This window comes from Akebia trifoliata, chromosome 2 (genome assembly GCF_017979445.1).
Source record: "Akebia trifoliata isolate Shusen 1 chromosome 2, ASM1797944v1, whole genome shotgun sequence".
Lineage (NCBI taxonomy): Eukaryota > Viridiplantae > Streptophyta > Magnoliopsida > Ranunculales > Lardizabalaceae > Akebia > Akebia trifoliata.
The window spans coordinates 3,796,139-3,823,309 of NC_141376.1; the positions used below are offsets into that span (position 1 = coordinate 3,796,139).

General features: G+C 36.2%; 3 protein-coding genes across 8 annotated transcripts; all 3 read left to right on the forward strand.

Moving 5' to 3' along the window:
• The first annotated feature begins 1,499 nt into the window (after window positions 1-1,499).
• On the forward strand, window positions 1,500-11,159 carry LOC147408877 (BEL1-like homeodomain protein 7). 4 transcript variants are annotated; one of them, XM_086423218.1, is made up of 5 exons: window positions 1,500-1,930; window positions 2,738-3,741; window positions 9,309-9,688; window positions 9,785-9,845; window positions 10,175-11,159. In XM_086423218.1, the coding sequence occupies exons 2-5, from the start codon at window positions 2,755-2,757 to the stop codon at window positions 10,868-10,870; spliced, it is 2,124 nt and encodes a 707-aa protein (XP_086279344.1). In that variant the 5' UTR covers window positions 1,500-1,930; window positions 2,738-2,754; the 3' UTR covers window positions 10,871-11,159. The 4 variants fall into 4 exon arrangements, with proteins under 4 accessions (XP_086279344.1, XP_086279326.1, XP_086279331.1 ...); XM_086423200.1 differs by having other exon boundaries at window positions 1,501-1,930; window positions 2,610-3,741; XM_086423205.1 differs by having other exon boundaries at window positions 1,501-1,930; window positions 2,622-3,741.
• A 1,404-nt stretch (window positions 11,160-12,563) lies between these two features.
• LOC147408878 (Pentatricopeptide repeat (PPR) superfamily protein) lies at window positions 12,564-15,148 on the forward strand. 2 transcript variants are annotated; one of them, XM_086423231.1, is made up of 2 exons: window positions 12,564-14,056; window positions 14,153-15,148. In XM_086423231.1, the coding sequence occupies exons 1-2, from the start codon at window positions 12,980-12,982 to the stop codon at window positions 14,675-14,677; spliced, it is 1,602 nt and encodes a 533-aa protein (XP_086279357.1). In that variant the 5' UTR covers window positions 12,564-12,979; the 3' UTR covers window positions 14,678-15,148. The 2 variants fall into 2 exon arrangements, with proteins under 2 accessions (XP_086279357.1, XP_086279350.1); XM_086423224.1 differs by having other exon boundaries at window positions 12,565-15,148.
• Window positions 15,149-18,392: 3,244 nt separating this feature from the next.
• On the forward strand, window positions 18,393-26,090 carry LOC147408879 (uncharacterized). Of its 2 annotated transcripts, none has more exons than XM_086423245.1 (8): window positions 18,393-18,551; window positions 19,501-20,013; window positions 20,589-20,731; window positions 21,116-21,387; window positions 22,350-22,504; window positions 22,966-23,228; window positions 24,520-24,582; window positions 25,472-26,090. In XM_086423245.1, exons 2-8 carry the CDS (start codon window positions 19,767-19,769, stop codon window positions 25,727-25,729), a joined length of 1,401 nt encoding a protein of 466 aa, XP_086279371.1. In that variant the 5' UTR covers window positions 18,393-18,551; window positions 19,501-19,766; the 3' UTR covers window positions 25,730-26,090. The 2 variants fall into 2 exon arrangements, with proteins under 2 accessions (XP_086279371.1, XP_086279377.1); XM_086423251.1 differs by having other exon boundaries at window positions 18,400-18,551; window positions 19,490-20,013.
• The last annotated feature ends 1,081 nt before the right edge of the window (window positions 26,091-27,171 follow it).

A 27,171-nucleotide genomic window follows, 5' to 3' on the forward strand; every position in this document is an offset into this window, starting at 1 on the left:
AATAGTAGCTTTCTTGACGTACCTCTGTGTTTTCAAATGGATGATCACATGCTCCTTTGGGATGGGTTTGCGCTAATATACTAATATGAATTTATCTTAAAAAAAAAAAAAAAGAACATGTGATTTTTCTTTCTAAAAAATTGAACTTTTCAAATTATTTAAACTTTATGTCAAATAATTTTTAATCTAGGGATCTCAACCTTGCCTGGACTCCATGTAGAAATTTCTTTTGTTTTTCTGTCCAAAATTTCATAATACTTCTATTTTTAAAAAATTCTATCTCGATCTTGAGATTAAAAGATTTAAGTGATAATATTAAAAGTTGCAAAAATTCAAAGTAAATTTTCACGCAAGATTGCATTACCATATGTCAATGTTCCAAGTGAACAATTATCATATTTTTTCCTTATAAATGTCATATATCATTGAAAATATCCATGACATGGCTAAGATTAAATGCATGGATGATGATAGAATAGATGAGTTGGATTTATTTTTGCTTTTTGTGTGGGTAAGCTGGACTTGTACCCATGACCTCAAAGTTGCCTTACAATGTATCAAATCAATTGAGCTATGGGTCTAACTTAGATGGAGACCTTGAATAGAATGAAGAAGATTGAGAGATGAGTTGATCTGAAAGGGAAGACATCGGGAGAAATTTTTATTGAGAGACAGGGTAAATGGAATGGTACATCACCTGATCTTATACATATTATATATTTTACCATGAGGATAGAATTTGAACAAATTTTTGACCCTACACATGACAAGATTTGCGAAGGGTTAGATAGATAGAAATAATTATATTCCAACATCATTCAACCTCAAAGTACTTACGATGGTTGAGTGGAGTTGGTTATTTATTAGAATAGTAGTGTAGACGATTGAGACAAACTCAACTATCCTTCCAATTGTATTGGGAGAGTATCTTAAAATTTTAGCACCGGTTGATCATATCAACCACATTCCTTCCTAAATGGATAACTTTGCATTTTGTGAGGATTTTCCTTTAACTACTACAAATATCCAATTGAGGATCATCTAGGATCCCCTCAATTAAGGAAAAATGACAATGTGTCTATAAGATCAGTTAGGTGGTTCAATCAAATAATCATTATTTTATAAAATTATAGTTTTAATTTGAGCATTGGAGAGTTTTTTTTTATAGATATTATACATGTATTCTAACTCGACGGAGTAGACTTATTCACCATTATAACTAGCGTTGAGGTTTAACTGTGCATGTATATATATATTTTTAAAACTTTCTCATAATGATATTTCTATAATTTATTTATAACAATTAGATCATCCAAGAAAAAATGATTTTTATTTTATTTTATATCTGACCATAAAAAAGTAGGCCTGATTGTATCACTTGTGTCATAGAAATTAGGCTGGACAAGAGAGGTGGGTTTAAGAGAGGTTTAGGTCTACCAACTGGTGGTTAGAGATTGAACACCTTAACTAAATCCTTAACCACAACGAACAGCAAGAAAACCAACGCAACGCAACGCAGCCAAGCCCACAACCCAACCCACAATAACGACAGCAGAAGAAAAGAGGGAAAAAGTTGAAAAAAACAAAAAGAGAAAGTTTGATTGATGGGTTTTTGTTTTAGAGTGACCTTTTGAGGGGAGAAGTTTTCATGGAGAGGTGTGAGGTGGGGTTGTGTAAATCTCACGTGTGAAAGATAGATGGAAGATATCTGTATATATAAAGCAGTAGAGTAGAGCACATAATTTATTGTTGCTTTTTTGATTTTTTATTTGAAAATTGAAATCTGATGATGTATTGTTTCGACGAAAATAAGTTGTTGTTTTGGATCTCGGGATCATTTTGTCTCCGTTTTGGGATGTCTGTTTCTGCCGATCTGGCCTGATTTCGAGCTTTTCTGTTCCCCACGGCCCGCTTAGTCTCGGGTTTTCAGGTAGTTTTTTTTTTCGTTTTCTGTTGTTATTTTTGATTCTGATGTTGTGCATGTTGTTTTATTTTATTTTTATTTTTTTGGGTTTATTAGTGTTGATTATCTATGCTTTCGTGCATGATGATGATAATGATCAGGAAAGAGAAAAAGTTTTGTTTTTTATGAATATTTTTAATTTGGGGTTAATTTTAATTAATGTTTTTTCGATTGTTTTTTTTTTTTTTTGGTTGACTTCTGTTTTGTGGGATTTCTGGAAATGGGTGGTTGGTTTCTGGGTTATCTTCTCTTTCTAAGATTTGGGGTTTAAAAAAAAAAAAAAAAAAAAAAATTAAATTTCTCGGCTTGTTCGATAAAAATGTGGTTTTTGAGGAAATTTTCCTATTTTCATTTATTTTTGTCTCATGGTTTTGGGTTCTAGCAGATAATACGGTGATTTCACAGAGTCTGCGATACTAACAAAAACAAGAACCCATAAAATGGTTGGCTATGATGCATGATTCCTCTTTGATGTTTAATTCTTCTCTGTTTATAACTGTTACTTAGAACTTGCCATCATGTTTTCTCGAGCTTCCAAAGTTGCCATTACACCTACTTTGTTCATGAAAAGCAATTAATTTGTTGTTGCAATTATTATTGGTGTTGATAATTTCAAAGAATTACTAAAACTTGAAATATTTTCAAGAGGTCTTGACAGATAATCATCCATTTTTTTTGGAACACCATTAGTTCCTGAGGCAACAAATTTCTTTGCAAAGAAAGCTGGTAATGTTTTGTTCTCCAATTCTAACTCCTCCATGGGAAGTCTCCAAGGTTGAGGAGGAGAAAAGATGGCTACTTATTACCCCAATTCAAGCAACCAACGAGAGGCTACACCGACTCTTTATCTAGGGGACCCTATGCCTGTTTCGTATCCCGAAGCACCAGTACTTCATGGTAACATGATGATGTATCTAAACTACCCATCTTCTTCCGGGTCGCAGCAAAACTGTGTCGAGCTCCCATCAGTCGGATCGCTTGAACACACTCCCTCACAGCAAGGAATCCTATCAAACCTTATCACTTCCAATACAGGGAACCAATCTTATTGGAGGGATGGAAGAAATGAGATGCTGTTTATGCAACCAACAGGTGGCCCCACGACCATGCAATCCATTGGTGCAACCGATGATCTGGTCCGCCGATCTATTACCGAGGATTCACATATGAGTCTGCAGACACAGCTAGGCATTCTACACGGTGGACAAAACTTGCAAGGGCAGGGATTATCCCTCAGCCTTGGTACACAGGTGGTCCCATCCAATGTCCCCGAATCTTCATTCCAGTTCCGGCATCCTAACCCAAGCCTTTGTTCCGGAACCGAGTCGTGCAGAGATGATGAAAACTCTCAAAGAAAGCAATCGAGAAATGCTGAATACTTGTCACCCGGGTTTCATGGAGGCAATCAGGATGCAATAAAAAGAGAGGCTTTGAACAACATTCAGTGCTCAATGGGACCTAAACAGATGCATTCGGATTCTACTCTATATGAACTGCCCGATCTCGCAAGCACAATCCCAAACTCAAAATACCTCAAGGTAGCACAACAACTGCTTGATGAAGTAGTTAATGTCCGGAAGGCTCTGAAGCAGCATGAGTCTAACAAACAGCAAGGCTTTCAAGGGTTTGGATCAAAGGACTCCAAAGAGACTGATGGGGGATCCGGGATGCCCTTAGACTCTCAAGAATTAACTACCAACTCTAAAGGTGAGCTCTCACCTGCCGAGAAGCACGATTTACAGAACAAGATGACAAAGCTTTTGTCCATGTTGGATGAGGTGAGCCCACCACTTTCATTTTCCTGTGCTAATTCCACGATTGTCCTAAATTCCATTTTTTTGGGCATGATAACTCGTTTATATTTTATCTTATACTTGAGCTTGTCAACTATAGTGAAATGAATTAAATCTCCTCTTGGCTGAGTTCCTTCTGAAATCTAATTAAATGGTTGTCAATTTAGCAAAGTTGATCCAACCTCTTGCACTCTTTTGACCCTTAAAAGCAAGCTATTTTTTCTTTCCTGGTTTTCACAGGCTTGCAAATGGTTCCTACTGCTTTGAAAACTGAAGAGAAACAAGCTATTGACAATATTGTTTTTGACAGTTAAAGCATTGAAGTCTATATAATAAGAGAAGGGTGACTTATGGAGCATAAACAATAGCATCCAATAGAATGACTAGTTGAATGCACACTCTAAAATAACTACACATAGTGTTTAGTTAATAGTAGAATGATGTTGATTGCTTCATGTCTGTTCTAAGAAATTGGGTACACACAATACAAGCAGTTTTCCCCTTATTTATTTTTTGGGAAAGAGAGGCATAGTCTAAAGGAGAAAAATGAACTCCACAAGTTGGTGCCACTGCCCTTGAATGAATCCAGTTGGTTGTTGATGTTATGTTGGATACATAATGGTGATTTTTCAAATTAAGATGTTAGATAATATTGAACATGGATCAAAGGAAAATGTGTTGTGAAAGATAAGAATAGCAGATAATTGGCAGATCTAGCTTGAAACATTCTGGAAATTGTGAAATGGAGAGGTAATGATTTGAACTTGCAGTGCATGCAGATCTTGTTCATGTTGTGTAATGTATGAGCTTCTTGAAGCATTGATGACATCTGAAGTTCCAAATTTTCACTAGGATAACGTGATTATTAATTTAAGTAGTCTGGTGTTGTGTCAAAGGGGTGAGGGGCTGCGTGTTGTGAATGGGGAATCCACAAACACCGGAGATTGTCTTTCACTGATGTTTGGAGTTATATTTATTCATCTCAAAGCATACATATACCGATAACAGTGTCTTCTCAAAAGGCCTTGGAAGAATGGTTAATTCTCTCATATACAGCTTTGCGTTATTGTTTTGGGACAAAGAAGTTCACTGAGAGAATCATATTCTTATTCTCATCTCTTTAATTTAGTCCAAGCTGGGTTTTGTTCTGATTATCTAACTTGATCTATATGATTTCATTCTATGTTTGGTAGTGTTCAAAAGTGTCAATAGACATATCCTATAACAAAATCTGCTATAGTAGTAGCCCCTCATTTGTTTTTATTTCACTGTTTAGTGATGCAGTGGTTTTCATAATCGAAGAAGGGTGATACAGAAACACTTCTATCTTTTCAGATCCTCCATATCATACTCATGAGTTCATAGATCAATGAGGTCTTATTATGATTCCATTAAAACTCCTAGTTCAATCCTACTCATCAGATTTTAATGTTCCTGAATTTTGTAGAAGATCACAGCTGAGCTACAATTCATTGGTAGTCTGTTGTGATCATAGCAGAAATTTCTCTTCTCAGTGCTACTTTGTCTTGCACTAGTAGTGACCATCCTACTTTCTTTCACTCAAATTTGACATTTTTGGTACTTTTTCTTCTCTTTTCTAGTTTTCATTGAGTAATGGTAATAATTCCTGATCCATGTTATGTCTACATTTTCTCCCGTGTCATCTATAGGCTTCACAGGAGACAAAGACAATTTGCTGTTATGTTAGGGGTACATATGGTAGTACTATTCCAACTTTATTGTAAAGGAGGGAGGATGGTTAGCATTTTTTTTTAAAATCGAGATTAGTGTTATCATAATACCTCAGAAAAGTTGCTGAAATAAATCTTGGGAGTTCTAATGAATAAATATTAAACGCAAGTTTGGTGATGAGTACATCACAGTCTGTTAGGAAGAATAAAAATCTGCCTATGCACTATATACAAGGTTGTCTTAGGCATCTCCAATTTAGTATGACAGTATCCTTCCAGTATTTTCCAAATGCTTGAATTGATTCAGAACTATAAAAGACCGTATCCTTCAGACCTAACATGTAGTCAGATAATTGATCATATTTCTCTAGATTCATGTTGTTTTTGGAGATGACTATAATATACCATATCCTTCTAGGTGGCTTGAGAATTTTGCATCCTCCATAATGTTCTTAGAGCAGAACAGGAGTCCTTGTACCTATCAAAGTGGCTTTGAGAATATGAAAGCGTCCAAAGAGCTTCCATCCTTGAATATCTCCTTTGCAACATTCATTAGTACATCAATGAAGTAGCTTCCCAAGCATCTTATACTATCTGGTGTTCCTGATATCCAAATTCCATTTCAAGCACCAAAAGCATCCTTGGTTGCCATCTCTCCATAAAATCTTTCATAAGTTCCCAAAGTTAGTTTTTTTTTTTTTTCCACAACATTGCTGTTTATCCATGACTACCTTCTTTTGGTGTCAATCCTGAAATATCCGCTGCTTCATTTTGTCCATCTTCAAAGAGTATGATAAAAAGATAAAGGCACCAATTTTTCATCATGCTAATCCCATCAAGAGGTGTCCTTACTATCCAAAATTAGATCAAAGGAAAGGACCCTAGTGGACAAGATCTGGAAGTTGCTTTATCCTTTGAAGCTAATCACCAGCAAGTAATTTTCCATGGATGGGGAATACAAGTTGCCAGGACAGCCAGCCAAAAAGTGTCACCTTGGCTTGTATGGCACTATGGTCTGGATGAACAGTGCTAAAAAATATTCCAATTTGTGTTGATGCATCCAACACTGTAGTTCTAACCTTGGTGTCGTGGCAATTGCATAGGACCCTAGTTGGATGCCTTTGACGGCTTTGATGTTATTCAAGTCAAAGGTATGTGGAAGGATTCAAATATGGACTTTTTTCATTTGAACACTTCATTAATATAGCTTTTTCATGTGTAGTCTATTGAAAAAAAAAATATGAATCATATAAAGTAACCTATGCTCAAGCTCTACAAGAGGTCGTTATATCCATCATAGGGTTTTATTTTTTATCGTAAAATTATCAAGGCCTTTTAGGGTGTCTTCTTTGAGGACTTCTTATTCAGATGGGACTCAATTCATAACCATCGTGAGTAGTCGTGGTTCTTCTTGCTTTTTTTTTTTTCTTTGTAGGTAGGTCTTCTCGACATCCTCCCTTGTATTTGGCTTTTATTCTCAATGGAATTTACACCTATCAGAAGAAAAAAAATATAGAAAACAAAAGAGGAGTTAGTTATCTTCAGTGACAGTGGTGTCGATACATGTTAGGATTGATGAACTAGGAGATGTGAATATATTTTTGACTCATTAGTATAGGACATATTCGACCATGGTTTCACCAATGGGCATTGCTTGTAATCTCCATTGTCTATGTGTCGGGTTTGAACTTTGAACTTCGAACTGACAACTTAGTTGCAGGAGGTTTCTTCTTAAGGTGTTCCTTGCCTTGGAATATCCCTACCACACCTACTTCCATTTCAGGAATCCAGGCCTTCAACTAGTATCTTTAGCTACGATTTATAATCCATATGTAACACCTGTAATTTTATGTGGTTCATTGTTTTCAGATTGTAATCATTGTTAAAATCTAAGTTTGTGTTTAAGCAATTTGTTTATTACTTCATTTTCATTTTAGTTTCATAATATGGTGTAGACACTTCCTACACATAATATTTGAAAAGTACCACTTCTTGGCACCGCTGGAATCCATTGATTTCTCCAGTGTCTCGTTTAATAATGATTTAAGCCATGTATTGTTTGTCTCTCTTGAAACCTGTTATTCCTTGATCTTTCATTTTTTGGACTAATATTTTGAAGGAAAATATATTTACACAGTCAATTCCAAGGAGTTGATTAAGTCTCCAATTCATTTACATTTATAACATTATCCAGTCGAATCAAGTCTTTTTGTAATCCTTTTTCTTTTCTTTGAGCCAAGTTATCCTGTCCTCTTAGAGCACCCGACTAATCCTCAGGGCACGTGCAGGCTCGTATCCTCACACGCACCAGGTAATTTCTGGGATAAATCCCTGAGGGTGGTCCACCAAGGGGGGATTTTAACTCCAGAAAATTTTTTTTAATGGTAAGCTGGATTTGAAGCCACGACCTGAAAGTTGCTTTGCAATGTGTCAAACCCCCACTAAGCTATGGGCCTTTTTGTAATCTTATTCACTAGATGCTAGGAAAACATTGCATTTCCAATTTGACATTAAAAATATACTTCCTTGGTACTAAGGATGACTAAAAGAATAAATGAAAATCTGTCCAACGTGTTTTGTTGATACTCTTAAGTAAACCAATGAAGAGTGCTTTGGTGCAAGCAGAGGGCTTCAAATGGACAAGAGGAAGACCAAAAATGACATGGATGTAGGTAGTAAGAAAAGGCATGAAGGAACATTCCTTGATTGAATATATGGTTCAATAGAGAGTTAAATGAATAGTATTCATGTCGATCAGCCGAGGAATTTGGATAAGATGTAACCTGATGATGATAACTTGATGATGATGAGGATGAGTTCAAAGTTGTTTATCAAATCATTTTGATGTAAACAAAATGAATAAAAGAGTGAGGGAAATAAAAAGGGCTTTGACACGCCATAAGTTTATTGCGTGTTGGTATAATGTAACCTTTCCTATTTGCTACTGATTCAGTCAGCAATGTACGTGGAAGAATATAATTTTTAGGATATTGGTGATTACTGCTTACGTGGTATTAGTGAGTATTACATTCTTCGAAAAGAGTATTGCCCCTTCAAATGCCATGGATGTTTTTTCTCACGTCTCCCTGACCATCCTCCAAAATTACTCTCTTGGGACCGAGGGATAAAAACACTTATACCATTGCATATCTGCTGCTTGTAAAATATTTGGTGACTACCGGTCAGGCAAAGGTGAGAAACCTTTGATTGGTGGAATACCAGTAAGATTCCACGCTTTTTACTCTCTTTCAGGTTTTGATGGTGACTTATGACAGGAATTTACCTAATATTTCTCTTTTTGTTTGCCAATTGTTGGTGGAAATTTATCTGAGCTCTCATGCCTATATCAAAGTTAAATGCTTAATTACCTTCATTTAAATCTCTATTAGAGCTCAAACCATATATGGTGGTTGGGAGACCATGCCGATCTTCATTTTGTTCAATATCTGTGGCTTGATTGAAGTGTGGAGTCAGAAAAATACTTGGAACCTTATGCCATCATGTATGTACTATTGTGTGAATGTAGAAATTCTTCTTCCATATTTCTATGCTTAATCCCATATATATATTATATATATATATGTCTAGAAAACTCTTCTTACATATGCCATGTACCATTATGTTGTATAGAGACATAATAACCAAATATGTAGAAGAAAAACATGATGGGAAATCCTCCATGAAAGTCCAGTCAGATTTCAAAAAGAATGTTCCTGTAGTTGAAATAAGTATGGTAAAATTTCATAAACTATTCTCATGTTGTATATGAACTTGGACCCCACTTTTTTGAGCTGTAATTTTGACATGAATTATCTATCTTTCAAAAAGATTTTTTTTTTAATATACATCATCTTGTCACAGGTTGATAGACGATACAGACAATACTACCATCAGATGCAGATAATAGTGTCGTCTTTTGATGTAATAGCCGGGTGTGGGGCTGCTAAACCATACACTGTACTTGCTCTCGAGACTATTTCCCGCCACTTCCGCTGCTTACGAGATGCAATTGGCAGCCAGATTAAAGTAACCCGCCAAAGCCTCGGGGAGCAGGATACTTCAGGAAACAACAAAGGGGGTGGAATATCTCGTCTTCGCTTCGTAGACCAGAATCTCAGTCAAAATAGGTCTCTTCAACAGCTCGGTATGATGCAACAACATGCTTGGAGGCCACAGCGAGGACTACCAGAAAGCTCCGTGTCAATTCTCCGGGCTTGGCTGTTTGAGCACTTCCTTCATCCGTATGGCCCTCAAATATGCTGCTCTCTTCTTTTTTTCTTTCTTTATTAGAAATCACTTGAGGGTCTCAAATTTATTGTTGTGTTGATGTTCATCAGTTATCCGAAGGATTCTGATAAAATCATGCTAGCGAGGCAGACGGGCTTGAGCAGAAGTCAGGTAAAAATAAGTGTAGAAAATTGAAGCTCCTCTCAAGTTGACTATAGTGACGGGTCTTCATCTGTTGTAGTGTGGGGGACTCCAAAATTTGATAGGTCCAACTAAATCTCCTATACTACAGATTTCCTTTTAGTTGACCCATTAAATGCGGGGTTCTATCCCCCTAAATTTGCACCATATATGTATTTAGCTCCTTTCATTTCCTCTGCAAGGAACGCTGAACACAATTATTTTTCAGTTTCTTCCATTCATGCTGGATAATCTTTAATCTTTCAATTTTTTATATACGTATATTTTATTTTTATTTTTATTTATTTTTTATTTGTCAGGTTTCAAACTGGTTTATAAATGCACGGGTCCGTCTTTGGAAGCCCATGGTTGAGGAGATGTACAAAGAAGAATTTGGTGACCCTGAGATGGACTCGATTTCTTCAACTGATAATGCACCCAAAGCCACAAATGGCGATATCAAAGTCGCCGAGGATAGGGGGGAGGAGTTGCAGCAAAACATAAAATCTGCAACCACTGAGGGAACCCATCCCAGCCAATTCCATGAATCGATATCCAATCTTGTTCCTGATGTAGAAATGACAGGGTGCACAGGAGGAGATAGCTTCCAAAACAGGGCTCATGAAGAAGATGAGACGGACTATGGGGGTATGAGGTTAAGGGGATCCCAAAAACCCAATGTCGATGACTCTCTTCTTCTCCACGATGCACTCATTCAGCCTGATGGGAGTGGAAGCAGGGGATTTATAGCTTCGAATGCTGCATACCAGATGGCAGAGTTGGGGAGATTTGGGAGTGGTGGTGGGGTGTCGCTCACGTTGGGGTTGCAGCATAGCGATGGTGGTGGCCTATCCATATCTGGTGGGACACATCAGAATTTCGTAACCAATAGGGGGGATGGGATGTACAATGAGGCTCCTCTGGGGCCTGACACGGTAGATTACGACTGTATGGATCCAGAGAGCCAACGTCATAGGTATGGCTCCTCCCATCTGTTGCATGATTTTGTAGCCTAAGATGATACTTGCCTGCAAAAATGAGGATAGCAATTCAAGCTCTTCTTGAGAGAAGAAAATGATAATGGCTTTCCTTCGGGCCTGAGCTATTCCTCTTGGTACCATACCATCCTCCGAGCTTGGAAATTGTTGAAACATGTAACAAATTCAGTCAGTATAAGTATGACTATGGTCATGGTGTTGGATATGAAACAAAGTTGTAATATAGAAAGAGATTGGTGGTGGGAATGTAGCATATTTGTAAGATATATATGACAACATATTTTTGATGTAAAATCTGTTGAAGAAACTTTGTACAACTACTTCAAATTGTAGTATTGAATGGTGGGTATCACATCTTTCCCGCAAAATATGAGATCAGAATTGACTGATTTGTAATTTTGATTTTTCTAGTTGTGAAAGTGGGTGTTCGTAAGATTTCAAGTTTCCGAGATGAACTTCTTGGTTTTACTCCTGAATCACCTGAGTACCATTCATTCACACTGGATGTGCTATATACCCTTTTATTTTCTCAACAAAGGAGCTATTACTTGATTGCCCTAGGAGTTCTTTGCTTTACTATCTTATAAGGTGGGAGAAGTGTGAAAATTGATAATTGTGAAAATTGATAATTGTTTTTTTCCAATCCATCGCTTGCATTGGTGCTCTTTCCCAATTAGTGATACACGCACCAAGGTAGCCAGGCCTTGCCTTTTAGAGTACCGGACTAAGTGTATGTTTGGTAACACTTTTGAAGTCTGAATGGAAGTGGTCCATCTATAAAATTCAGGTTTTAGAAGTTTTAATCTCGTTTGTTTCGTTTCAGATTTCAAACTTCAGAATCGAAAATCAAAAGTTTTGAATCAGAAATCAGAAAGTAAAAAACAATTTAAACTTCCAAAGTGTTACCAAACATACTCTAATTCTCGAGCATGTGCAATCCCTTCTACCCCCCGCCCCTGAGTAATTTCTGGGATAAATCTTGAAGAAATGATTAGAACTCAAGATCTCTCTTTCTTGAGACGTGGTCTTGACCATCTCATCAACACTTTTACCCCAAGTTTTGTAGCAAACAATGACCTAAAATAACACATAATTATGTAGAAAGAGAATTAAGATCATTATGTTTTTTCAGACTTGAGATTAGGTGGTCGACCTACTTGAGTTACAATCCAATGTGAAGGGTTTAGTGTTGAAGGCACCCCAATTATTATTAGGGCATGTCATACCATAGTCAATTTTTTTATTTTATTTTGACTATGGTGTGAGGGCACCCTTAAAATAATTTAAGGGTGCCTTTAACATTGAACCCATGTGAATAGTAGGCAGAAAATTAGAATCCAAAATTTAGGAGGTCCACCTAAGAGATCAAGCCACTGCAAATGATCACGACTCGTCCATATGATTCATGGGATATTTTGAAAATATCAACCGAGTTATTAGAATTTGACTGAATTAACATTTATTTTTATATATTTTAATAAAATTTAATAAAATAATTAGTGCTTTAATAATTTAAATACTTATCATCAAAATAAAATTATGCTCTTGTGACTGAGCATCATCTAATCCATCTTATTTTATAAAAAAAAATTGTAGTTCTTTAAATAGAGTTAAATAATTTATCTAGTGGAAGACGAGATGACTCAAGTGAGTCAACACTGTACCGAGACGAGATGGAAGACACACCGAATTCTGCAAGTTTAGAGAGATAAAGCTTGTATGGTGGATGAGGTTGGTGTGGAGATTTCTTCTCCAAGTAAAAGGAGAACGACACAGAGAGTGCCTGTGTATGTTTCTTTCTCACTCTCTCAATCTATCTATCTATCTATCTTTCTCTTTGTTTCCTTTACTGCATTATTTTCATTTATTTACAGTAGAAATGTCAAACCCATCTCCAGAATCTCATCACCATCTTCTTCAACTTTTCTTTCTCACTACATAGAAAATTTCTCAGAACTCCTTCTCTCCCTCTCTCTCAATTACTCTGTCATGCTAAAAAATCTCACAAACTCATAAAAATAAAAATAATTCTTGCAAGAACATATCTCCAGAAAGAAAAGAAAAGGAAACTAGTTGATTTAAATATACTTGAGAGAAATAAACAGTATAATAATCTCTAGTAAAGCCATGACATCAGCCTTGCTTCATTCCGTGTCTCCTCTCCCAAACCCAACTTCAGGAACTACTAGAAGGAAATCTTGCTGTTTCTTCTCTCAAATCCCAAATCTCCATACCCTTTCACTCAGCAAGGGGTTTTCAAGGATTTTAGCTTCCACCCACATCACAATTCCTCCAAAGGAGACTCTTTTCACGCTACCCAATTGGAGGAATGGGAAGAGTGATCCTAGAACCAAAGAACAAAGACTCAACGACGCTTTTTTGTACTTGGAATACATGATAAGGAAGTCCCACAAACCCGATGTAGTTCAATCCACTCAGCTCTTATATGATCTCTGCAAGTCCAATAAGATTAGAAAAGCAATTAGAGTTATGGAGATGTTACTCACTTCAGGTACCACACCTGATGCAGCATCTTATAATTTCTTGGTGAACCAATTGTGCAAGCGAGGTAATGTTGGGTACGCAATGCAGTTGGTCGATAAAATGGAGGAATATGGTTGCCCACCCAACACTGTTACTTATAATTCACTTGTTAGAGGCCTTTGCATGCATGGTAACTTGCAACAAAGCTTGCAACTTTTGGATAGATTGGTGCACAGGGGACTTGTCCCTAATGTGTTCACTTATTCGTTTTTGCTTGAAGCCGCATACAAGGATAGAGGGGTAGATGAGGCGATGAGACTCTTGGATGAGATAATTGACAAAGGTGGGAGGCCTAATTTGGTTAGTTACAACGTTTTGATAACTGGGTTGTGCAAGGAAGGTAGAACCGAAGAGGCAATTAAGTTCTTCAGGAATTTGCCATCGAAGGGTTTTGATCCAAATGTTGTTAGCTACAATATTTTGTTGAGGAGTTTGTGTCATGAGGGGCGGTGGGAAGAGGCAAATGAGCTTCTGGCCGAGATGGTCGGTGAGGATCGTGCCCCTTCTATAATTACGTACAATATCTTGATTGGTTCGCTTGCACTCCATGGCCATACCGATGATGCTCTCAAGGTCTTGGAGGAGATGATGCAAGGACGGTTTAAGCCCAATGCAGCGAGCTACAACCCTATAATTGCTCAGTTCTGCAAGGAAGGAAAGGTGGATCTCGTAGTTAAGTGTCTAGACCAAATGAATTATAGGAATTGTAGTCCTAATGAGGGGACATATAATGCTATTTCTGTGCTTTGTGGGCAGGGGAAGGTACATGAGGCGATCTCCATAATCCAAAGCTTGGGTAATAAACAGAAATCCTCCATGCAAGAGTTCTACAAGAATGTTATAACGAGCTTGTGTAAAAAGGGGAATACTTTTGCAGCATTTCAGCTTTTATATGAGATGACGAAGAATGGGTTTACTCCTGATTCCTACACTAATTCATCCTTGATTAGGGGTCTATGTTTGGAGGGAATGCTTGATGAGGCAATGGAGATCTTTGCAGTAATGGAAGATCACTATTACAAGCCTGATATCGACAATTACAATGCCCTTATACTTGGGTTATGCAAGGCTCAAAGGACAGATCTATCGTTGGATGTTTTTGAGATGATGATCAATAAGGGTTACATGCCCAATGAAACGACTTATACCATATTAGTGGAAGGAATTGCTCATGAAGATGAAATGGGTATGGCAGCAGAGGTTCTGAGGGAGTTGTATATGAGACATGTTGTGAGTCGGAATACAGTGGAGAGGCTTGTGATGCAATATGATCTGGAGTAAAAGAAAATATAACCCCGAGTTTGAAGCAAACCAAGATAGTCTTGCGAGAATTGATTTACACAGATTTAATTGGAGCAAGAGATTGCGGCTGTTTAGATCAAGAGGAGGGAAGTCTAATCATGGATTCAGTAAAGTGACGAATGAAAATTATTAAACGAGAGTTGCTCTTTAAGCTTGATATTGACATCAAAGCTCGAAATGGTAGGGAAGACATATCCATAGATGAAGATTACATGGGTATATAAGGTTACTTTCCTTGCCGCATGCTTTTTTATTTTAATTTTGTGAATGATCATAAGTTGATTTCCTTAAATTTGTATTATCTGCCCCACTTCATTTGCAACCTAAGGGCTTGTATCCTTCAATATTAAGTTCACCAAACTGAATCAAGTGGTTGATTTGATTATTTTGTTTGGTTGGTCAGTTCCACACTTGGTATGGATATGGAAACTATAGATTATACTTGTTCCCCTTTTTTGCATTACTTTTTGTTAACATTTACTACGTTATCTTTTTTCATTTTTTCTTTTAAATATCTTGGTACCATATGTGGGCCTTCTTCATTTAGCAACATGTATAAGAGGCTTAAGACATCACCCAAGATACCGTAAAGAAACCATTTTGGGTGGTAATTGAGTATCACTTGGATTCCATTGTTATTGACTTCTATAAATACTAAAGTCATTTGCAGTAAGCAACAGGTTTAGACCTGGCCGTGTTGAGTGAGGCAAATATGTATATAAAGTTGGTAAGAGCCTATGTTGTTGAGTGATAGGTCATGTGGTTCAAAACTCATTTTCATCTTAGTTACTAGATCGTTAAAACTGCCTTTTTGGTGGCACCACCAACCTTTAACCTACCTATGGATGTAATGTTGTCCAACTAAACATTGCATAATTATAAAATACACACTATGGAAAAAAAAAGTATCTTTTCACTCAACCCAATAGACACACTCAATGAATTGATTAGAAGGATCATCCTATGTTCTTATGTCAGCCTCAAAATCTAGTTTCTTAAGTTGCACTTTGTTTTATACGGTTTGGCTCAATTTTGGGGGTTGTCTCACTAAGACAAGATTCATCTGAGACTGGAAAAGAAAACAAAGAGAATTACAAGGGAAATGGTTGAATTTCTAGTCATGTGGGTTTACACATTAAGTAGACCAAGTCGGGCTCTTGCCTTCTCCATGCAATTAGGACCCTGGTTCCAAGTTTCTGAAGTTAAGGTTTTCCCAACCAGCGAAGAAGACAAACACCACTTCTCCTCATCTCCATGTTATTTCATATCTATAGAAATTAAAATGGAGCAGTGCTAACAATAGAAAATCTTGCCCTTGAGTTAGTGAAGCTCCATAGCCCACTTATGGCACTCGAGACCCCAGTAATTGGATTTTTAAAAAAGTTTCTCTATGTGATCTCAAGTCTTCATTTTAAATTTCATTTCTCTAAGAATTTCAGTGGGAGAAGAAATGACTAAACACTAGTAGCTTCTCTTCAGCAGGTTCGCTCAAATCATTCTTTCTGCTTGTAGCACCAGATTGGGAAGCACAATGAAGTCATTAAGCTTGGGAAGTTCCTCCAAGAAATTCCCTATGTAATAATGAACCTTACTTTTCATCTCCCAAAGTTATACAATTACATTGATTTTCATTCTAAAACATATTTTTTTCTATAGCGTCTCTTCAATCATTGAAGAAGGTTGTATCCACCCTAGTTCTAAACTGTCTTGCTCCCAATGAATATCCATCTCCTCCTCATTCGCAGGGGACTTTGCACTACGAATTTCTGCTTCATGTGCGGAAGGGATGGAGAGTATGTTAGCCATCTATTATTACATTATTCGCTGACTAGGGAGTTCTGGTTGTACTTATGGGATCTCTTTAGTGTTGTGGGTTGTCTTCCATGTTCGGTGAAAGCTTTCTTTGAATCTGGTTGGCATGGGTTACTCTTTCTCGATGGTGAAGCGTATTCTGTTGTCTATAACTCCTTTTTTTGTTGGGGGGTTTGGAAAGAAAGGAACTGTCGAGTTTTTGAAGGGAAGGAAGCCTCTTTTGATGATATCTTAGCGTCAAAGGTTTTTTGTCTTCTTGGTGTAAAGTTTTTGAAGAGTTTTAAGTATTCTTCTTTAAGGACTTCATGCGGAGATGGGACCTGGTTTGCAGATTGGCATAGTTTAATCCATCTCCTACTCAAGACACATCTAACGATAACCAGTGAAGATTCCAACTTTGGGAATTTTGTACAACAACATCCCAGATGTTAGAATACTTTAAAAACATCATTCAGAATGAGAAGACCAGTGATCTTCAGGAGTATGTGAGTGACAGGTACCTGACTCTTTACTGCTACTGGCACTCCCAGACTATTTGAACTGCTTATAATGAACAAATACCTGCTTTTGAAGGGAGACAACAAAACCAACAATGGAGCAAATTTTTGATTATGTAGATGTTCCAAGTGACATAAAAAGTGAGAATAATAGCCATCCAATTAGAGAAGCATGCATCAACTAGGAGGGATAACACATTCAAACAACTGCAATAGTTGTTTACAATTAGGATTTGACTTATATAAAATCTTAAATCTAACAAATAGAAATCTAAAAGAGAGAGAGAGAGAGAGACAGAGAGAGAGAGTTTATATTGGCACCCCAACTTTTATTGACGCTTAGCCATTGACTTTATTTTATTTTAATTGGGTGTTTAAGTAAAAGTTGTCGTGGAGCAACTTTCAATTTTTATTGAGGACTAGAAGGTGTCATGTTGTCCAAACATGGGCTGATTTTAATTTAAAATATGAATTAAAAGGACTTTTGAAGATTATATAGTGAAAAAGGATAATTGTATAATTTTAAAAATCAACCAACGAGATTATAACATGATTTTAAAACTCGTTTTAATGGGATAATTTTGACAATGTTTTCAACAACATTTTTGTTCTTTTTTTTCGACGGCAAAAAATTGATGTGTTTACTGTTTGATAAAAGAAAAACTAAATATTCATTTTTGAACTACAATTTAGATGAGCGGTAAATTTGAGTTTTTCCAATTCATGTTTATGGGAGAAGCAAACGATAAAAATGACTTACGTGAAAGGACTCTTGTACCCTTCACATATTCAACATTTTCAAGTTGAGTAATGTTAAAGGCACCCCCATCGTAGCCAAATTTTATTTTTATCTTATATGGATTAAATTTTTTTTAGAATAAATTGATTTTTGATGAGATGATATTTGTAGTAAAGACATCATCTTCATCAAAAATCAATCCGAAACCACTAATCTCATCAAAATTGATTTACAAAAGAAATGAATAATTTACAATTCTTGAACTTATTTTAATGGGATTAAAAGTCCTAGAATGGGCTTATCATCCTCATAAAAAATCAGTTCAATCTGATTTTTTTTTTTTTTACTTATAAAAAAAAAAAAATTCAGTTCAATCTGAAAATTTTAATAGACAAAATAATTTTGCTTATGATGTTAGTTGCCTTTATTAATACGTGGGGTGACTTTAGCATTACTCTTCTAACTCCAGTCCCACGAATTAAAACAGGAGTGCTGATTTTGTAGCTCAACCTCTCAGGGTAACTAAAAAACTCACTGAACATGTGTAAGAACCATAGATTTTTCCTCAAGATACACAATTACACATATTTTATTGAGATGAGAGCTTGGGTATCCCGAAGAGAAAAATCTACGGTTTTTGAAGGGTACACGTCAGTTGAGTTTTTGAGTTCTTGTCAAGTTGAGTTGCAAAATCATTACACTTAAAAACAGATTACACCAACAGAACCTGGTGGCCATCGGACAGATGATCGAACTTCGATCGACAACAACCACGACCTCCAACTCCGATCGACTGAAGCTACAGGTATGGGGATGTTTTCCGATTTAAAATCCATTAGTGCATGTGTTATTGATGTCGATTTGCCGAAGATTCCTACTCTATTTTCGATTGTGAAGAACCCTAACTCTGTTTTCGAGTTTTATGTCTCATCAACCATCGAATGTGACGATCTGTGAAGAACCCTAACTAATCAACCATCGAAATGCCGTGTAAAGAACCCTAACTCTATTTCGATCTTTTATGTGTAATCACCATCGAATTTACCGATCTGTGAAGAACCCTAACTCTTTTCAAATATTTATGTGTAATCAACCTTCGAATATACCGATTTGCGACGTACCCTAACTCTATTTTTATTTTTTATGTGAATCAACCTCTGGGTTGAAATCAGAATGTAAAAGGGTTTCAGTATACTTGAAATATACCCAGTTGGTTGATTAAATTTTGTTTTTTTGTTTTTTTTTGTTGTTGTTGTTGCAATGGTTCATTTGTATATATATAGTCTGAAAATGGTAATTTTTTCTTGAAACTTGATAGAAATATTTGAACTATGATTTTTGATCTTTGATGGTATGCATTTTGGCAAAGTCTGAACTTGATAGATACAAAATTTTGAACTTTCCTGTGTCGATTCCTTGTAATAAATTTTGAGCTTTGATTTTTTTTTTCTTTAAATCTTTGATCTATGTATTTTAATCTGTGTGTGTTGATAAAGTATGTTTTTTTTATATAAAAAAAATCTTTAGTCAAAATAATAAATGTATTAACATTAATTTTTATAATTTTTTCATAAAAAATTCTTAAATTCATATATTTTAGTATAATTATATATTTATCAGGGTCATTCTGTTTAATTTGGTGCATTATTAAATATCAAGGGCATTCTGGTCATTTTACCAGAATACTGTAGAATCCAGAACCTGTATCAAACAGTAATTACCAGATTTTGGTAAACAACACAGTACTTTTACAGGACTCTATCAAACGAGCATTTCAGAGTTCAAGCTTTTATCAGCTGGTTTGTCTAGCTGCTTCCAATCGCAAAATCTGACAGCAAAAGCTCACAGCGTTATCAAATTGGCCTCAAGTAACATCTGAATTCTGAAATCCAAAACCTTAAAACATCTCGAAATCGTTAAACCCTAAAGTTTGAGATCTCACGCAAATTAGAAAACCAACCACATACAAAACCCTAAAATGCCCGAATCTGCAACAAGATCAGAACCTTAGGTCTCAAAAATGGCGAAACAATCGGTCGGGTGGATCGCGTATCAGAAGAGATGGCTCTTGATGCTTCTCGTCATATTTTCGATCTCAACTGCTATTGTGTTCGTCATTAGAGCTGCATCCGACTCTTGCGATCAACATTACAGAGGTACGGACGATGGGATTCACTTGACAACGCAGACTGGAAGCATTTCAAATCCACTCAATTTCATGAAGTCGAAGCTCATTCTTCTGGTCTCTCATGAGCTTTCTCTCTCTGGTATTGTTCGATCTCATCTCTTTCTTTGATTTTAGTACTTTGAGTCCAAGCAATTTCATGTTTCTTCCTTTGATTTTCTCCTTTTAAGGCCAATATTATTGTCCTCGTGTGTGTTAAGTTGCTTCGGTAGTGGACTGTCAAGTTAAATTTTAGAGGAAATTATGCTTATAGGAACTACCGATAAAAAAAAGAAATGCTTATAGAAAGTCACTCCCCTTAATGTAATGCAGAATGGAGATTTATTTATTTTCATTTTAACTATTTAAAGTAAAGAAAAGAAAGAAATTCATCAGGTTTTTGTTCAAATTTTTTCTCATAATTGAAGCCAAGATTTAAAATATCATATCAATTGAATGTGTAGGTTAATGAAAAAACTGATACAGTATTGGTCGATACAAACCGCTACATTCTCGAAACATTCAACGTTTTGGGGTCAATGTTTCATATTGGTCTCAGCCAATACCAATAAATTTCGATACATTCTGATATTTTAAAACATATTGAAACTTAAAGGTCGTCGTCACAAATTTTTTATTTATTTTTAGAAATGAGTAATGAAGAGCATCTTTATGCAGGTGGACCATTATTGTTGATGGAGCTAGCGTTTCTGTTGAGAATTGTTGGTGCCAAAGTTGTTTGGATTACCAACCAAAAACCAACTGAAAGAGATGAAGTGATATACAGTTTGGAACAAAAGATGCTCGATAGAGGAGTGCAGGTAGTATTTTTTATTTTATTTTATTTTTCAATGTTCAGATTCTATTAGTTTTCTTTAGTGGTAAAATATAAGAAATTTTAGTCATACTCTCTTGTTGTCACATTATCTTGTTAATTCTATATTTCATGTGTAATCTTGTCACTAGAGTGTTGCATCGTTCGGTTTCTGGTTTTGGTAAAATTTGAATTTTTAGTGAATGTTGAAGGGATTATTATATGAACAAAAGTCGAAGCTTCTCTTTCTAACTTATCTCCGATTGGTTGTCTGCTTTGGGTTGGGGAGAACTTCTACCAAATTTAGTCTCTCTTCCCATAAGTTTAAATGGTTTTTACTTTGTCAATGTGCCATATACCTTTCTAATTACAGGTTTTCTGGCATTGTTAGGTCTTTTCTGCAAAGGGCCAAGAAGCTGTAGATATAGCTCTTAAAGCTGATTTGGTTGTTTTAAACACTGCTGTTGCCGGGAAGTGGCTGGATGCTGTTCTCAAAGAAGATGTTCCTCGTGTCCTTCCAAAAGTTTTGTGGTGGATTCATGAAATGCGAGGGCATTACTTCAAACTGGAGTATGTTAAGCACCTCCCTTCTGTTTCTGGTGCCATGATTGATTCACATACAACGGCAGAGTACTGGAATAATAGGACTCGAGAGCGCTTAGGGTATGCCAATAACAACTTCGCCCTTGTTCTGCAGCATTGTGTGTGTGCAGCAATTCTTTTAATGCTGTTGCCTGTTACAATCATTGCTTAAATTTCATGTGTACCATTTGTATATTCTCGGTTTTATGAGAGTATCAGAGGCTTTCTCTTGCTAGGGAAGGCAATTTGACTATGCTTTGTGGCTTGTTAATTGGCACGGAACTAACTTATAATGTTTAGATGACCTCTTACTACTTACTAGTAGTGGATACTGCTGGGTGTTTGTCCAGGTTATTCTTCTTCGTTGGGTGTCAGGCTTCTAATGCATTTTTTTATATTGTTCTCCATGTTTATTCATGTAGTTGTGGGTTTTGATCCAGGCTAATTCCCATATTTTCTTGGTTGATTCCCATTTTTCTTCTATCCGTAGGCTGTGTTTGGTTTGCTTCATGTCAATTCTAGGTGGACTAGCATTTCCAAGAAAACATTATGGATGTGGGACTTTTGGTGCCTAGTTGAGTCTTTGTATAATATCATAAAAAACTAAGCAATCTTTTTCTACCCATTCCATGACATTTCTTTCCTAGCAAACCAATCCGAGCATAAAAAAATGGAAAGAAAATTATTTCTTATCCCATGGGTAAAAGAAAAGAAAGACAATATCCATTTCTATAATTTGCTCTTTTGAATTAAATGCTGATTAACTTTGAGAAGTTGATAAAATTAGACAAAAGATCAATGCCAAGCTACTAGTGGCATATCATCATCAAGCAATTAATGCCCTTATGAGTAAGATTCATCAGTAGACTTATCTCTTATTTGGAGATTTCTCTATTTGGACTATTATATTTGTTGGTAATTGTTTTCTGTTGATGCTATTTCTTTCAGAAATTTTCTCCTTGGCCTACCTTTCAGATATTTTCTTGATTTATGGTGTATTTAAAAAAAATTATTTTCGTTCGTTTTCAATCATTTTCCCTCAGGATTAGGATGCCCCAGATCTATGTCGTTCATCTTGGAAATAGCAAAGAATTAATGGAGGTAGCCGAAGATAGTGTGGCCAAAAGGGTTCTCCGTGAGCATGTACGGGAGTCCCTCGGAGTGCGAAGTGAAGATATACTCTTTGCCATCATCAATAGTATGTCCTCTACGCTCATGAGTTGATTAGTTGGTTCTTAACCACCTCCCAAGTTACAACTTTAAAATTGTGAACTGCTCTTCGATACTGCTAGACAATTTTAAATTTATGATAATATTCAACCGAACTTCACTAATAAATTTCTGATTCTCATCAATCATAGTTGCACTGAAATAATCAATATTCCATTTTATGATATGAAGCCCTTTCATTTTACTTTTTTTCTAATGATAATCAATATCATATTTGGGTATTTTTATGTGTGCCCTTAAAGTGCATTAAATGCACCTTGGAAATAAGCATTTGAGGCTATTTTGGTAAGAACCTTTTTTTAGGGCAGTTTTGCTACGAAAATCAATTCCGAAGTGCATTTAATGCACCTTAACGCGTGCCTTAGGGCACATGTTAACAAAACCAATCATATTTTTGTCTTTTGTGCACTGAGCATCTGATAACTGCAGGTGTTTCCCGTGGGAAAGGTCAGGATTTATTTCTTCGTTCCTTCTACGAAAGTCTGCAACTGATCCAAGAAAAGAAGCTACAGGTGCCATTGATGCATGCAGTAATAGTCGGAAGTGACATGAATGCTCAGACGAAATTCGAAATGGAACTCCGCAACTTCGTAATAGAGAAGAAGATTCAGGATCGTGTTCACTTTGTCAACAAAACCCTAACTGTAGCTCCCTATCTTGCGGCAATTGATGTACTTGTCCAGAACTCTCAGGTATACGCTTGTTTCGTATTGATGTTTTGTACGTAGGGAACTCTTTGCTCACCTTTTTGTGATAGGCTAACATGGATACAGACACGGTATCTGATCCAATTAAAACGATTCCTCCTTTCTTAAAATCTAAAACAAGGATACAGAGACCGGTATCCTATCCGATAACTTTTAAGTCAATACATTATTTTTATCATTTTTTGACTTAAATGTTATCCTTTTGCATCTACATTTAGCAAAATGCAGTAAAATTTGGAAATTTGCCAAATTTTCTACATTTAGCAACAGTAGTATGATGCTTAGCTTAAAAAAGAAGGTATTAAAAGACTTGTTTAAGTCAATTAGAAATATTACCCAGCTACTATGGAAGATGTGAGTAATAACAGAGCAAACCTAAGCAAATGATAGTCTTGCACCTTGTATTAATCATCATCTTAACTCCTACGTGTGATTAGTTTCACTAGTATTTAACCTAGTTGATTTTGTACTATGATTTGCAATTCCTGAATCTAGATAGTCTATGGCCATGTCAGTGGTTAAACCCAATCAATAAGTAATCAACTTATATATTTGGTTCAATAAGAAAATTAAGATCTTCCCTAGTTATTTATATGGTTATGTCATGGTAACTATGTGGCACTTGTGAGTGAGTCGTGACCTGCAAGTAAGCCAATGGAACCCACCCATGGAAGGCATACAAGGACACACATAAGATTGCTGTCAAACTGGCTTGGTTGGACCACCAAGCCTAGACCTGCACATGACCTTGAAACAAGGGCAGCCCACTTTCTGAAGTTCCTAAGAACCATTTGGTCTTCACTCATTTGAAAATGCTTCCATTTTGTGAACTACAGTGATGGTGAACCACTATGGAAACATCTCGTGATCTTGGGTGATGATGATGAGGAGCAGAGATTTGCTAATTGTGATCAAAATAAATTTTTAATGCCTATAATTGATGCTATATGTGGACAAAAGTTCCCTTAATGCATGATCCTTATAGAACATGGAAAATAATTACTCTGAAGAGTGCTTGAAGGATACATGGTATATATCTGTTTTTGGAGTATTTTATTTGATGCTTCCTTGTTCTACTTGGAACTATATGGTTCTCATCTTAGACTGTGCTTGGAGGGTATTGACTTCTTCCTTTCTATTTTTTAATTTTGTCCAATTGACTACTCAACGATTTTCTTTCATGTTGCCCCATTTCATGGTCTTATTATGCAGAGCACTGGAGATGAGGAAAATTGCAGTGTCGTTGCTAAACTTAGAACTTTTTGTTGTCATGTAGGCCCGGGGAGAATGCTTTGGAAGGATAACCATTGAAGCTATGGCATTTCAGCTGCCTGTATTGGTAAGACCTTTTATGGCTGCTGAACTTCTATTTTCAAGTTGACTATGTGATGTGCACAAGCTGGGTAAAAATTTGCTTCCAAGGGAGATAAAACAAACAAACAAGAAGCCACATTTGGTAGTTCCATCCTACTAACAATATATATATTTTTTTGATAAGTATAAAATTTTATAAATGAAGAAGGAGGCTGAGATAGCCCCCAAACAGAACAACAAGCAAAACAACAAACGAGCAAAAGAAAAAAAACAAAATAAAAGGGAAACTACACAACTGAAAGCTAATCACAAATGTTCTCCCAATTAAATAAGAAAATCTTGATAGCGCACTTCCTCAAAGGCTTTGTTCAACTTTGATCCTTTACTAGGACACCTCGAAGAAGATCCTTTCTTCATAACCACCAAATACGTAGGGTCTTTTGTACCTTGTACACTGCTACTATAGGATCTCTCATGATCCCTAATGAGAACACAAGAAAAGAGTCATCTGACATGGCTCTTAGGTCAAATAAAGGATCTATAGATTTTATTCCGAGTAATCATGTGGATGCTCCACGATTGTCGCAAGTTTTTGTCATATTCATTGTCCTTGGCTCTTGCAGCTTCTAGCTATATCATTGAAACTTGAAAGTACGAGTCATAGACTTTTGGCTTGGGTCTCATTATTGAAGTTTTAATACTAGAGACATGCTTAGTGATTGGAGAATGGTGACACTATCTTCCTCTTATGGCCTTCACAAGAAATGAGTCTCCAAAAGAAGGATGAAGTTAAATTCAACTTTGTGCTCCAATACTTGCTTGTGCAATCTATTGACTTTCCAAGCTCTTCTTTCAATTGTAGCATTTTCGTTATCGTCATTAATTGTTCTTTCTTTTTTAAAATTATGTATCAGGGAACAGCAGCCGGAGGCACCATGGAGATTGTAGTCAATGGGACAACAGGGTTGTTGCATCCTGTTGGCAAAGAGGGTGTGACACCCCTTGCGAAGAACATTGTGAAACTTGCTACTCATGTTGAGAGGAGGTTGACAATGGGAAAGAAAGGCTATGAGAGAGTGAAAGAGAGGTTCATGGAACGGCATATGACACACAGACTCGCATTAGTTCTGAAGGAAGTGTTGCAGAAGTCGAAGAGTGAATTTCATTCTTGACTTGAGAGGAGAATTTTAGTTCCTTGACTTCAATTTCCAAGGTTTTGGCAGTTAGTTCTCTTTGAAAGGTTTTAGTCACCAAGGCTTAGTCCTTGGGTTGAAGAGGGTTAGGAGCTCTGCCATGTCCGGTCATTTTTTGTGTGTGTTGGTGCCCATCTTGCATGCTTATGTACAAGTTTGTATCTCTATACAGGAATTAGAGTGTTTTCACTGTGAAATATGTGTAATCTCATCGTCAGTTCGTAACCATTTCATCCATGCTGACATGAGAGTGGAGAGCAACAACAGGAACAAAACCTGCTTTGTTAACATAGGCCAAATTCAGACAGATTAATATAAACGATTCATATCGTAAAAAGAACTGGTCACAGGAGGATGGTATGCACAGTTACACTCCAGAAGTACTGGATTTGGATCCCAAAGCATTGCCTTATCTACTGAACATGTTGATTTGGGGAGGTTTGTTAATGAAATGAATCCGCCGATTTGGCAATGCACTTTTTAGGGTTTGAATAATCACAAGGAAAACATTTTCTGAGAGGAAATCAATTTGTCAGAGAAATTGATTTTAGAAAATAAATCCCTCCTGACGTAATGTCAAATGGGTGTACTAGAATTTAGGGTTGTCTGCAACCAGTGAAGAAGAATATGTATCAATGAGAATATATTGAACTTTAAAAAAAAAAAAATGTTAATAGCTATGGCAAATTATCTTTGTTGGAAAGAGGAGTTAGCTAATTACATTTTAATGTGTTGTGTGTTTTTTTTTTTTTTAGGGGTATTTGGATGTTCTTTTTTGTCTCGTCTTCAAGAGGATTGAGTTTTTTCAAAATCATTCTTCTCACTTTTTGAAGGGGTGGGGTTTAAATATATTTTCTCTTAGAAAAAAACATCTTTGTAGTATCTTTCTTTCCATCATTGTTTGGGATCTTTGGAAAGTGAGAAATACCAAGGTGTCATGTGGAAAGTAGGTAATTTTGAGGTTTTTAAACTTTTGGTTGTGTGCTTTCAAGATTTTGTTTTTAATTGGGATTCCATTTATAACACTTAAGTCCCGTTCTTTTTGGTGTGTTTCTCTTCTTGGCTTATGTATTTTCATTTTTTTTTTCCCCTTCCATGGGGTTATTTCAGCCTCCTTTCTTCTTTGAATGATATAATAATTTTCTGACACCCTTCAAGCATCGTGAATCATTTGCCCCGAGATATTCAGAATTATAAATCTTTTTCTTGTGTATCCCAAAGCAAATGATCTATGGTTCTGTAATATGTATTTTTTTTTTCTAATAATTTTTTTATAATGTATTTTTTTTTCTAATAATTTTTTTTTACAATTTAAAAAAAAAAATGTTGAGAGCCATATATTAGAAAAGAAGAAAAAGTTGCTGTAGTGCTTCTAATGACGTGTCCGTTTCTTTGCTCTTCGTGTGAGCTAACATGATAAT

Bases quoted from the DNA above. Each gene is read 5' to 3' on its own strand.
- LOC147408878 (XM_086423224.1), top strand. From the start codon at position 12,980: ATGACATCAGCCTTGCTTCATTCCGTGTCTCCTCTCCCAAACCCAACT.
- LOC147408879 (XM_086423245.1), top strand. From the start codon at position 19,767: ATGGCGAAACAATCGGTCGGGTGGATCGCGTATCAGAAGAGATGGCTC. The intron at 20,732-21,115 runs GTAGTATTTTTT...TGGCATTGTTAG, and splicing joins TGCTCGATAGAGGAGTGCAG to GTCTTTTCTGCAAAGGGCCA. The intron at 21,388-22,349 runs GTATGCCAATAA...ATTTTCCCTCAG, and splicing joins AGGACTCGAGAGCGCTTAGG to GATTAGGATGCCCCAGATCT.
- LOC147408877 (XM_086423218.1), top strand. From the start codon at position 2,755: ATGGCTACTTATTACCCCAATTCAAGCAACCAACGAGAGGCTACACCG. The intron at 3,742-9,308 runs GTGAGCCCACCA...ATCTTGTCACAG, and splicing joins TTTTGTCCATGTTGGATGAG to GTTGATAGACGATACAGACA. The intron at 9,689-9,784 runs GTATGGCCCTCA...GATGTTCATCAG, and splicing joins TTTGAGCACTTCCTTCATCC to TTATCCGAAGGATTCTGATA.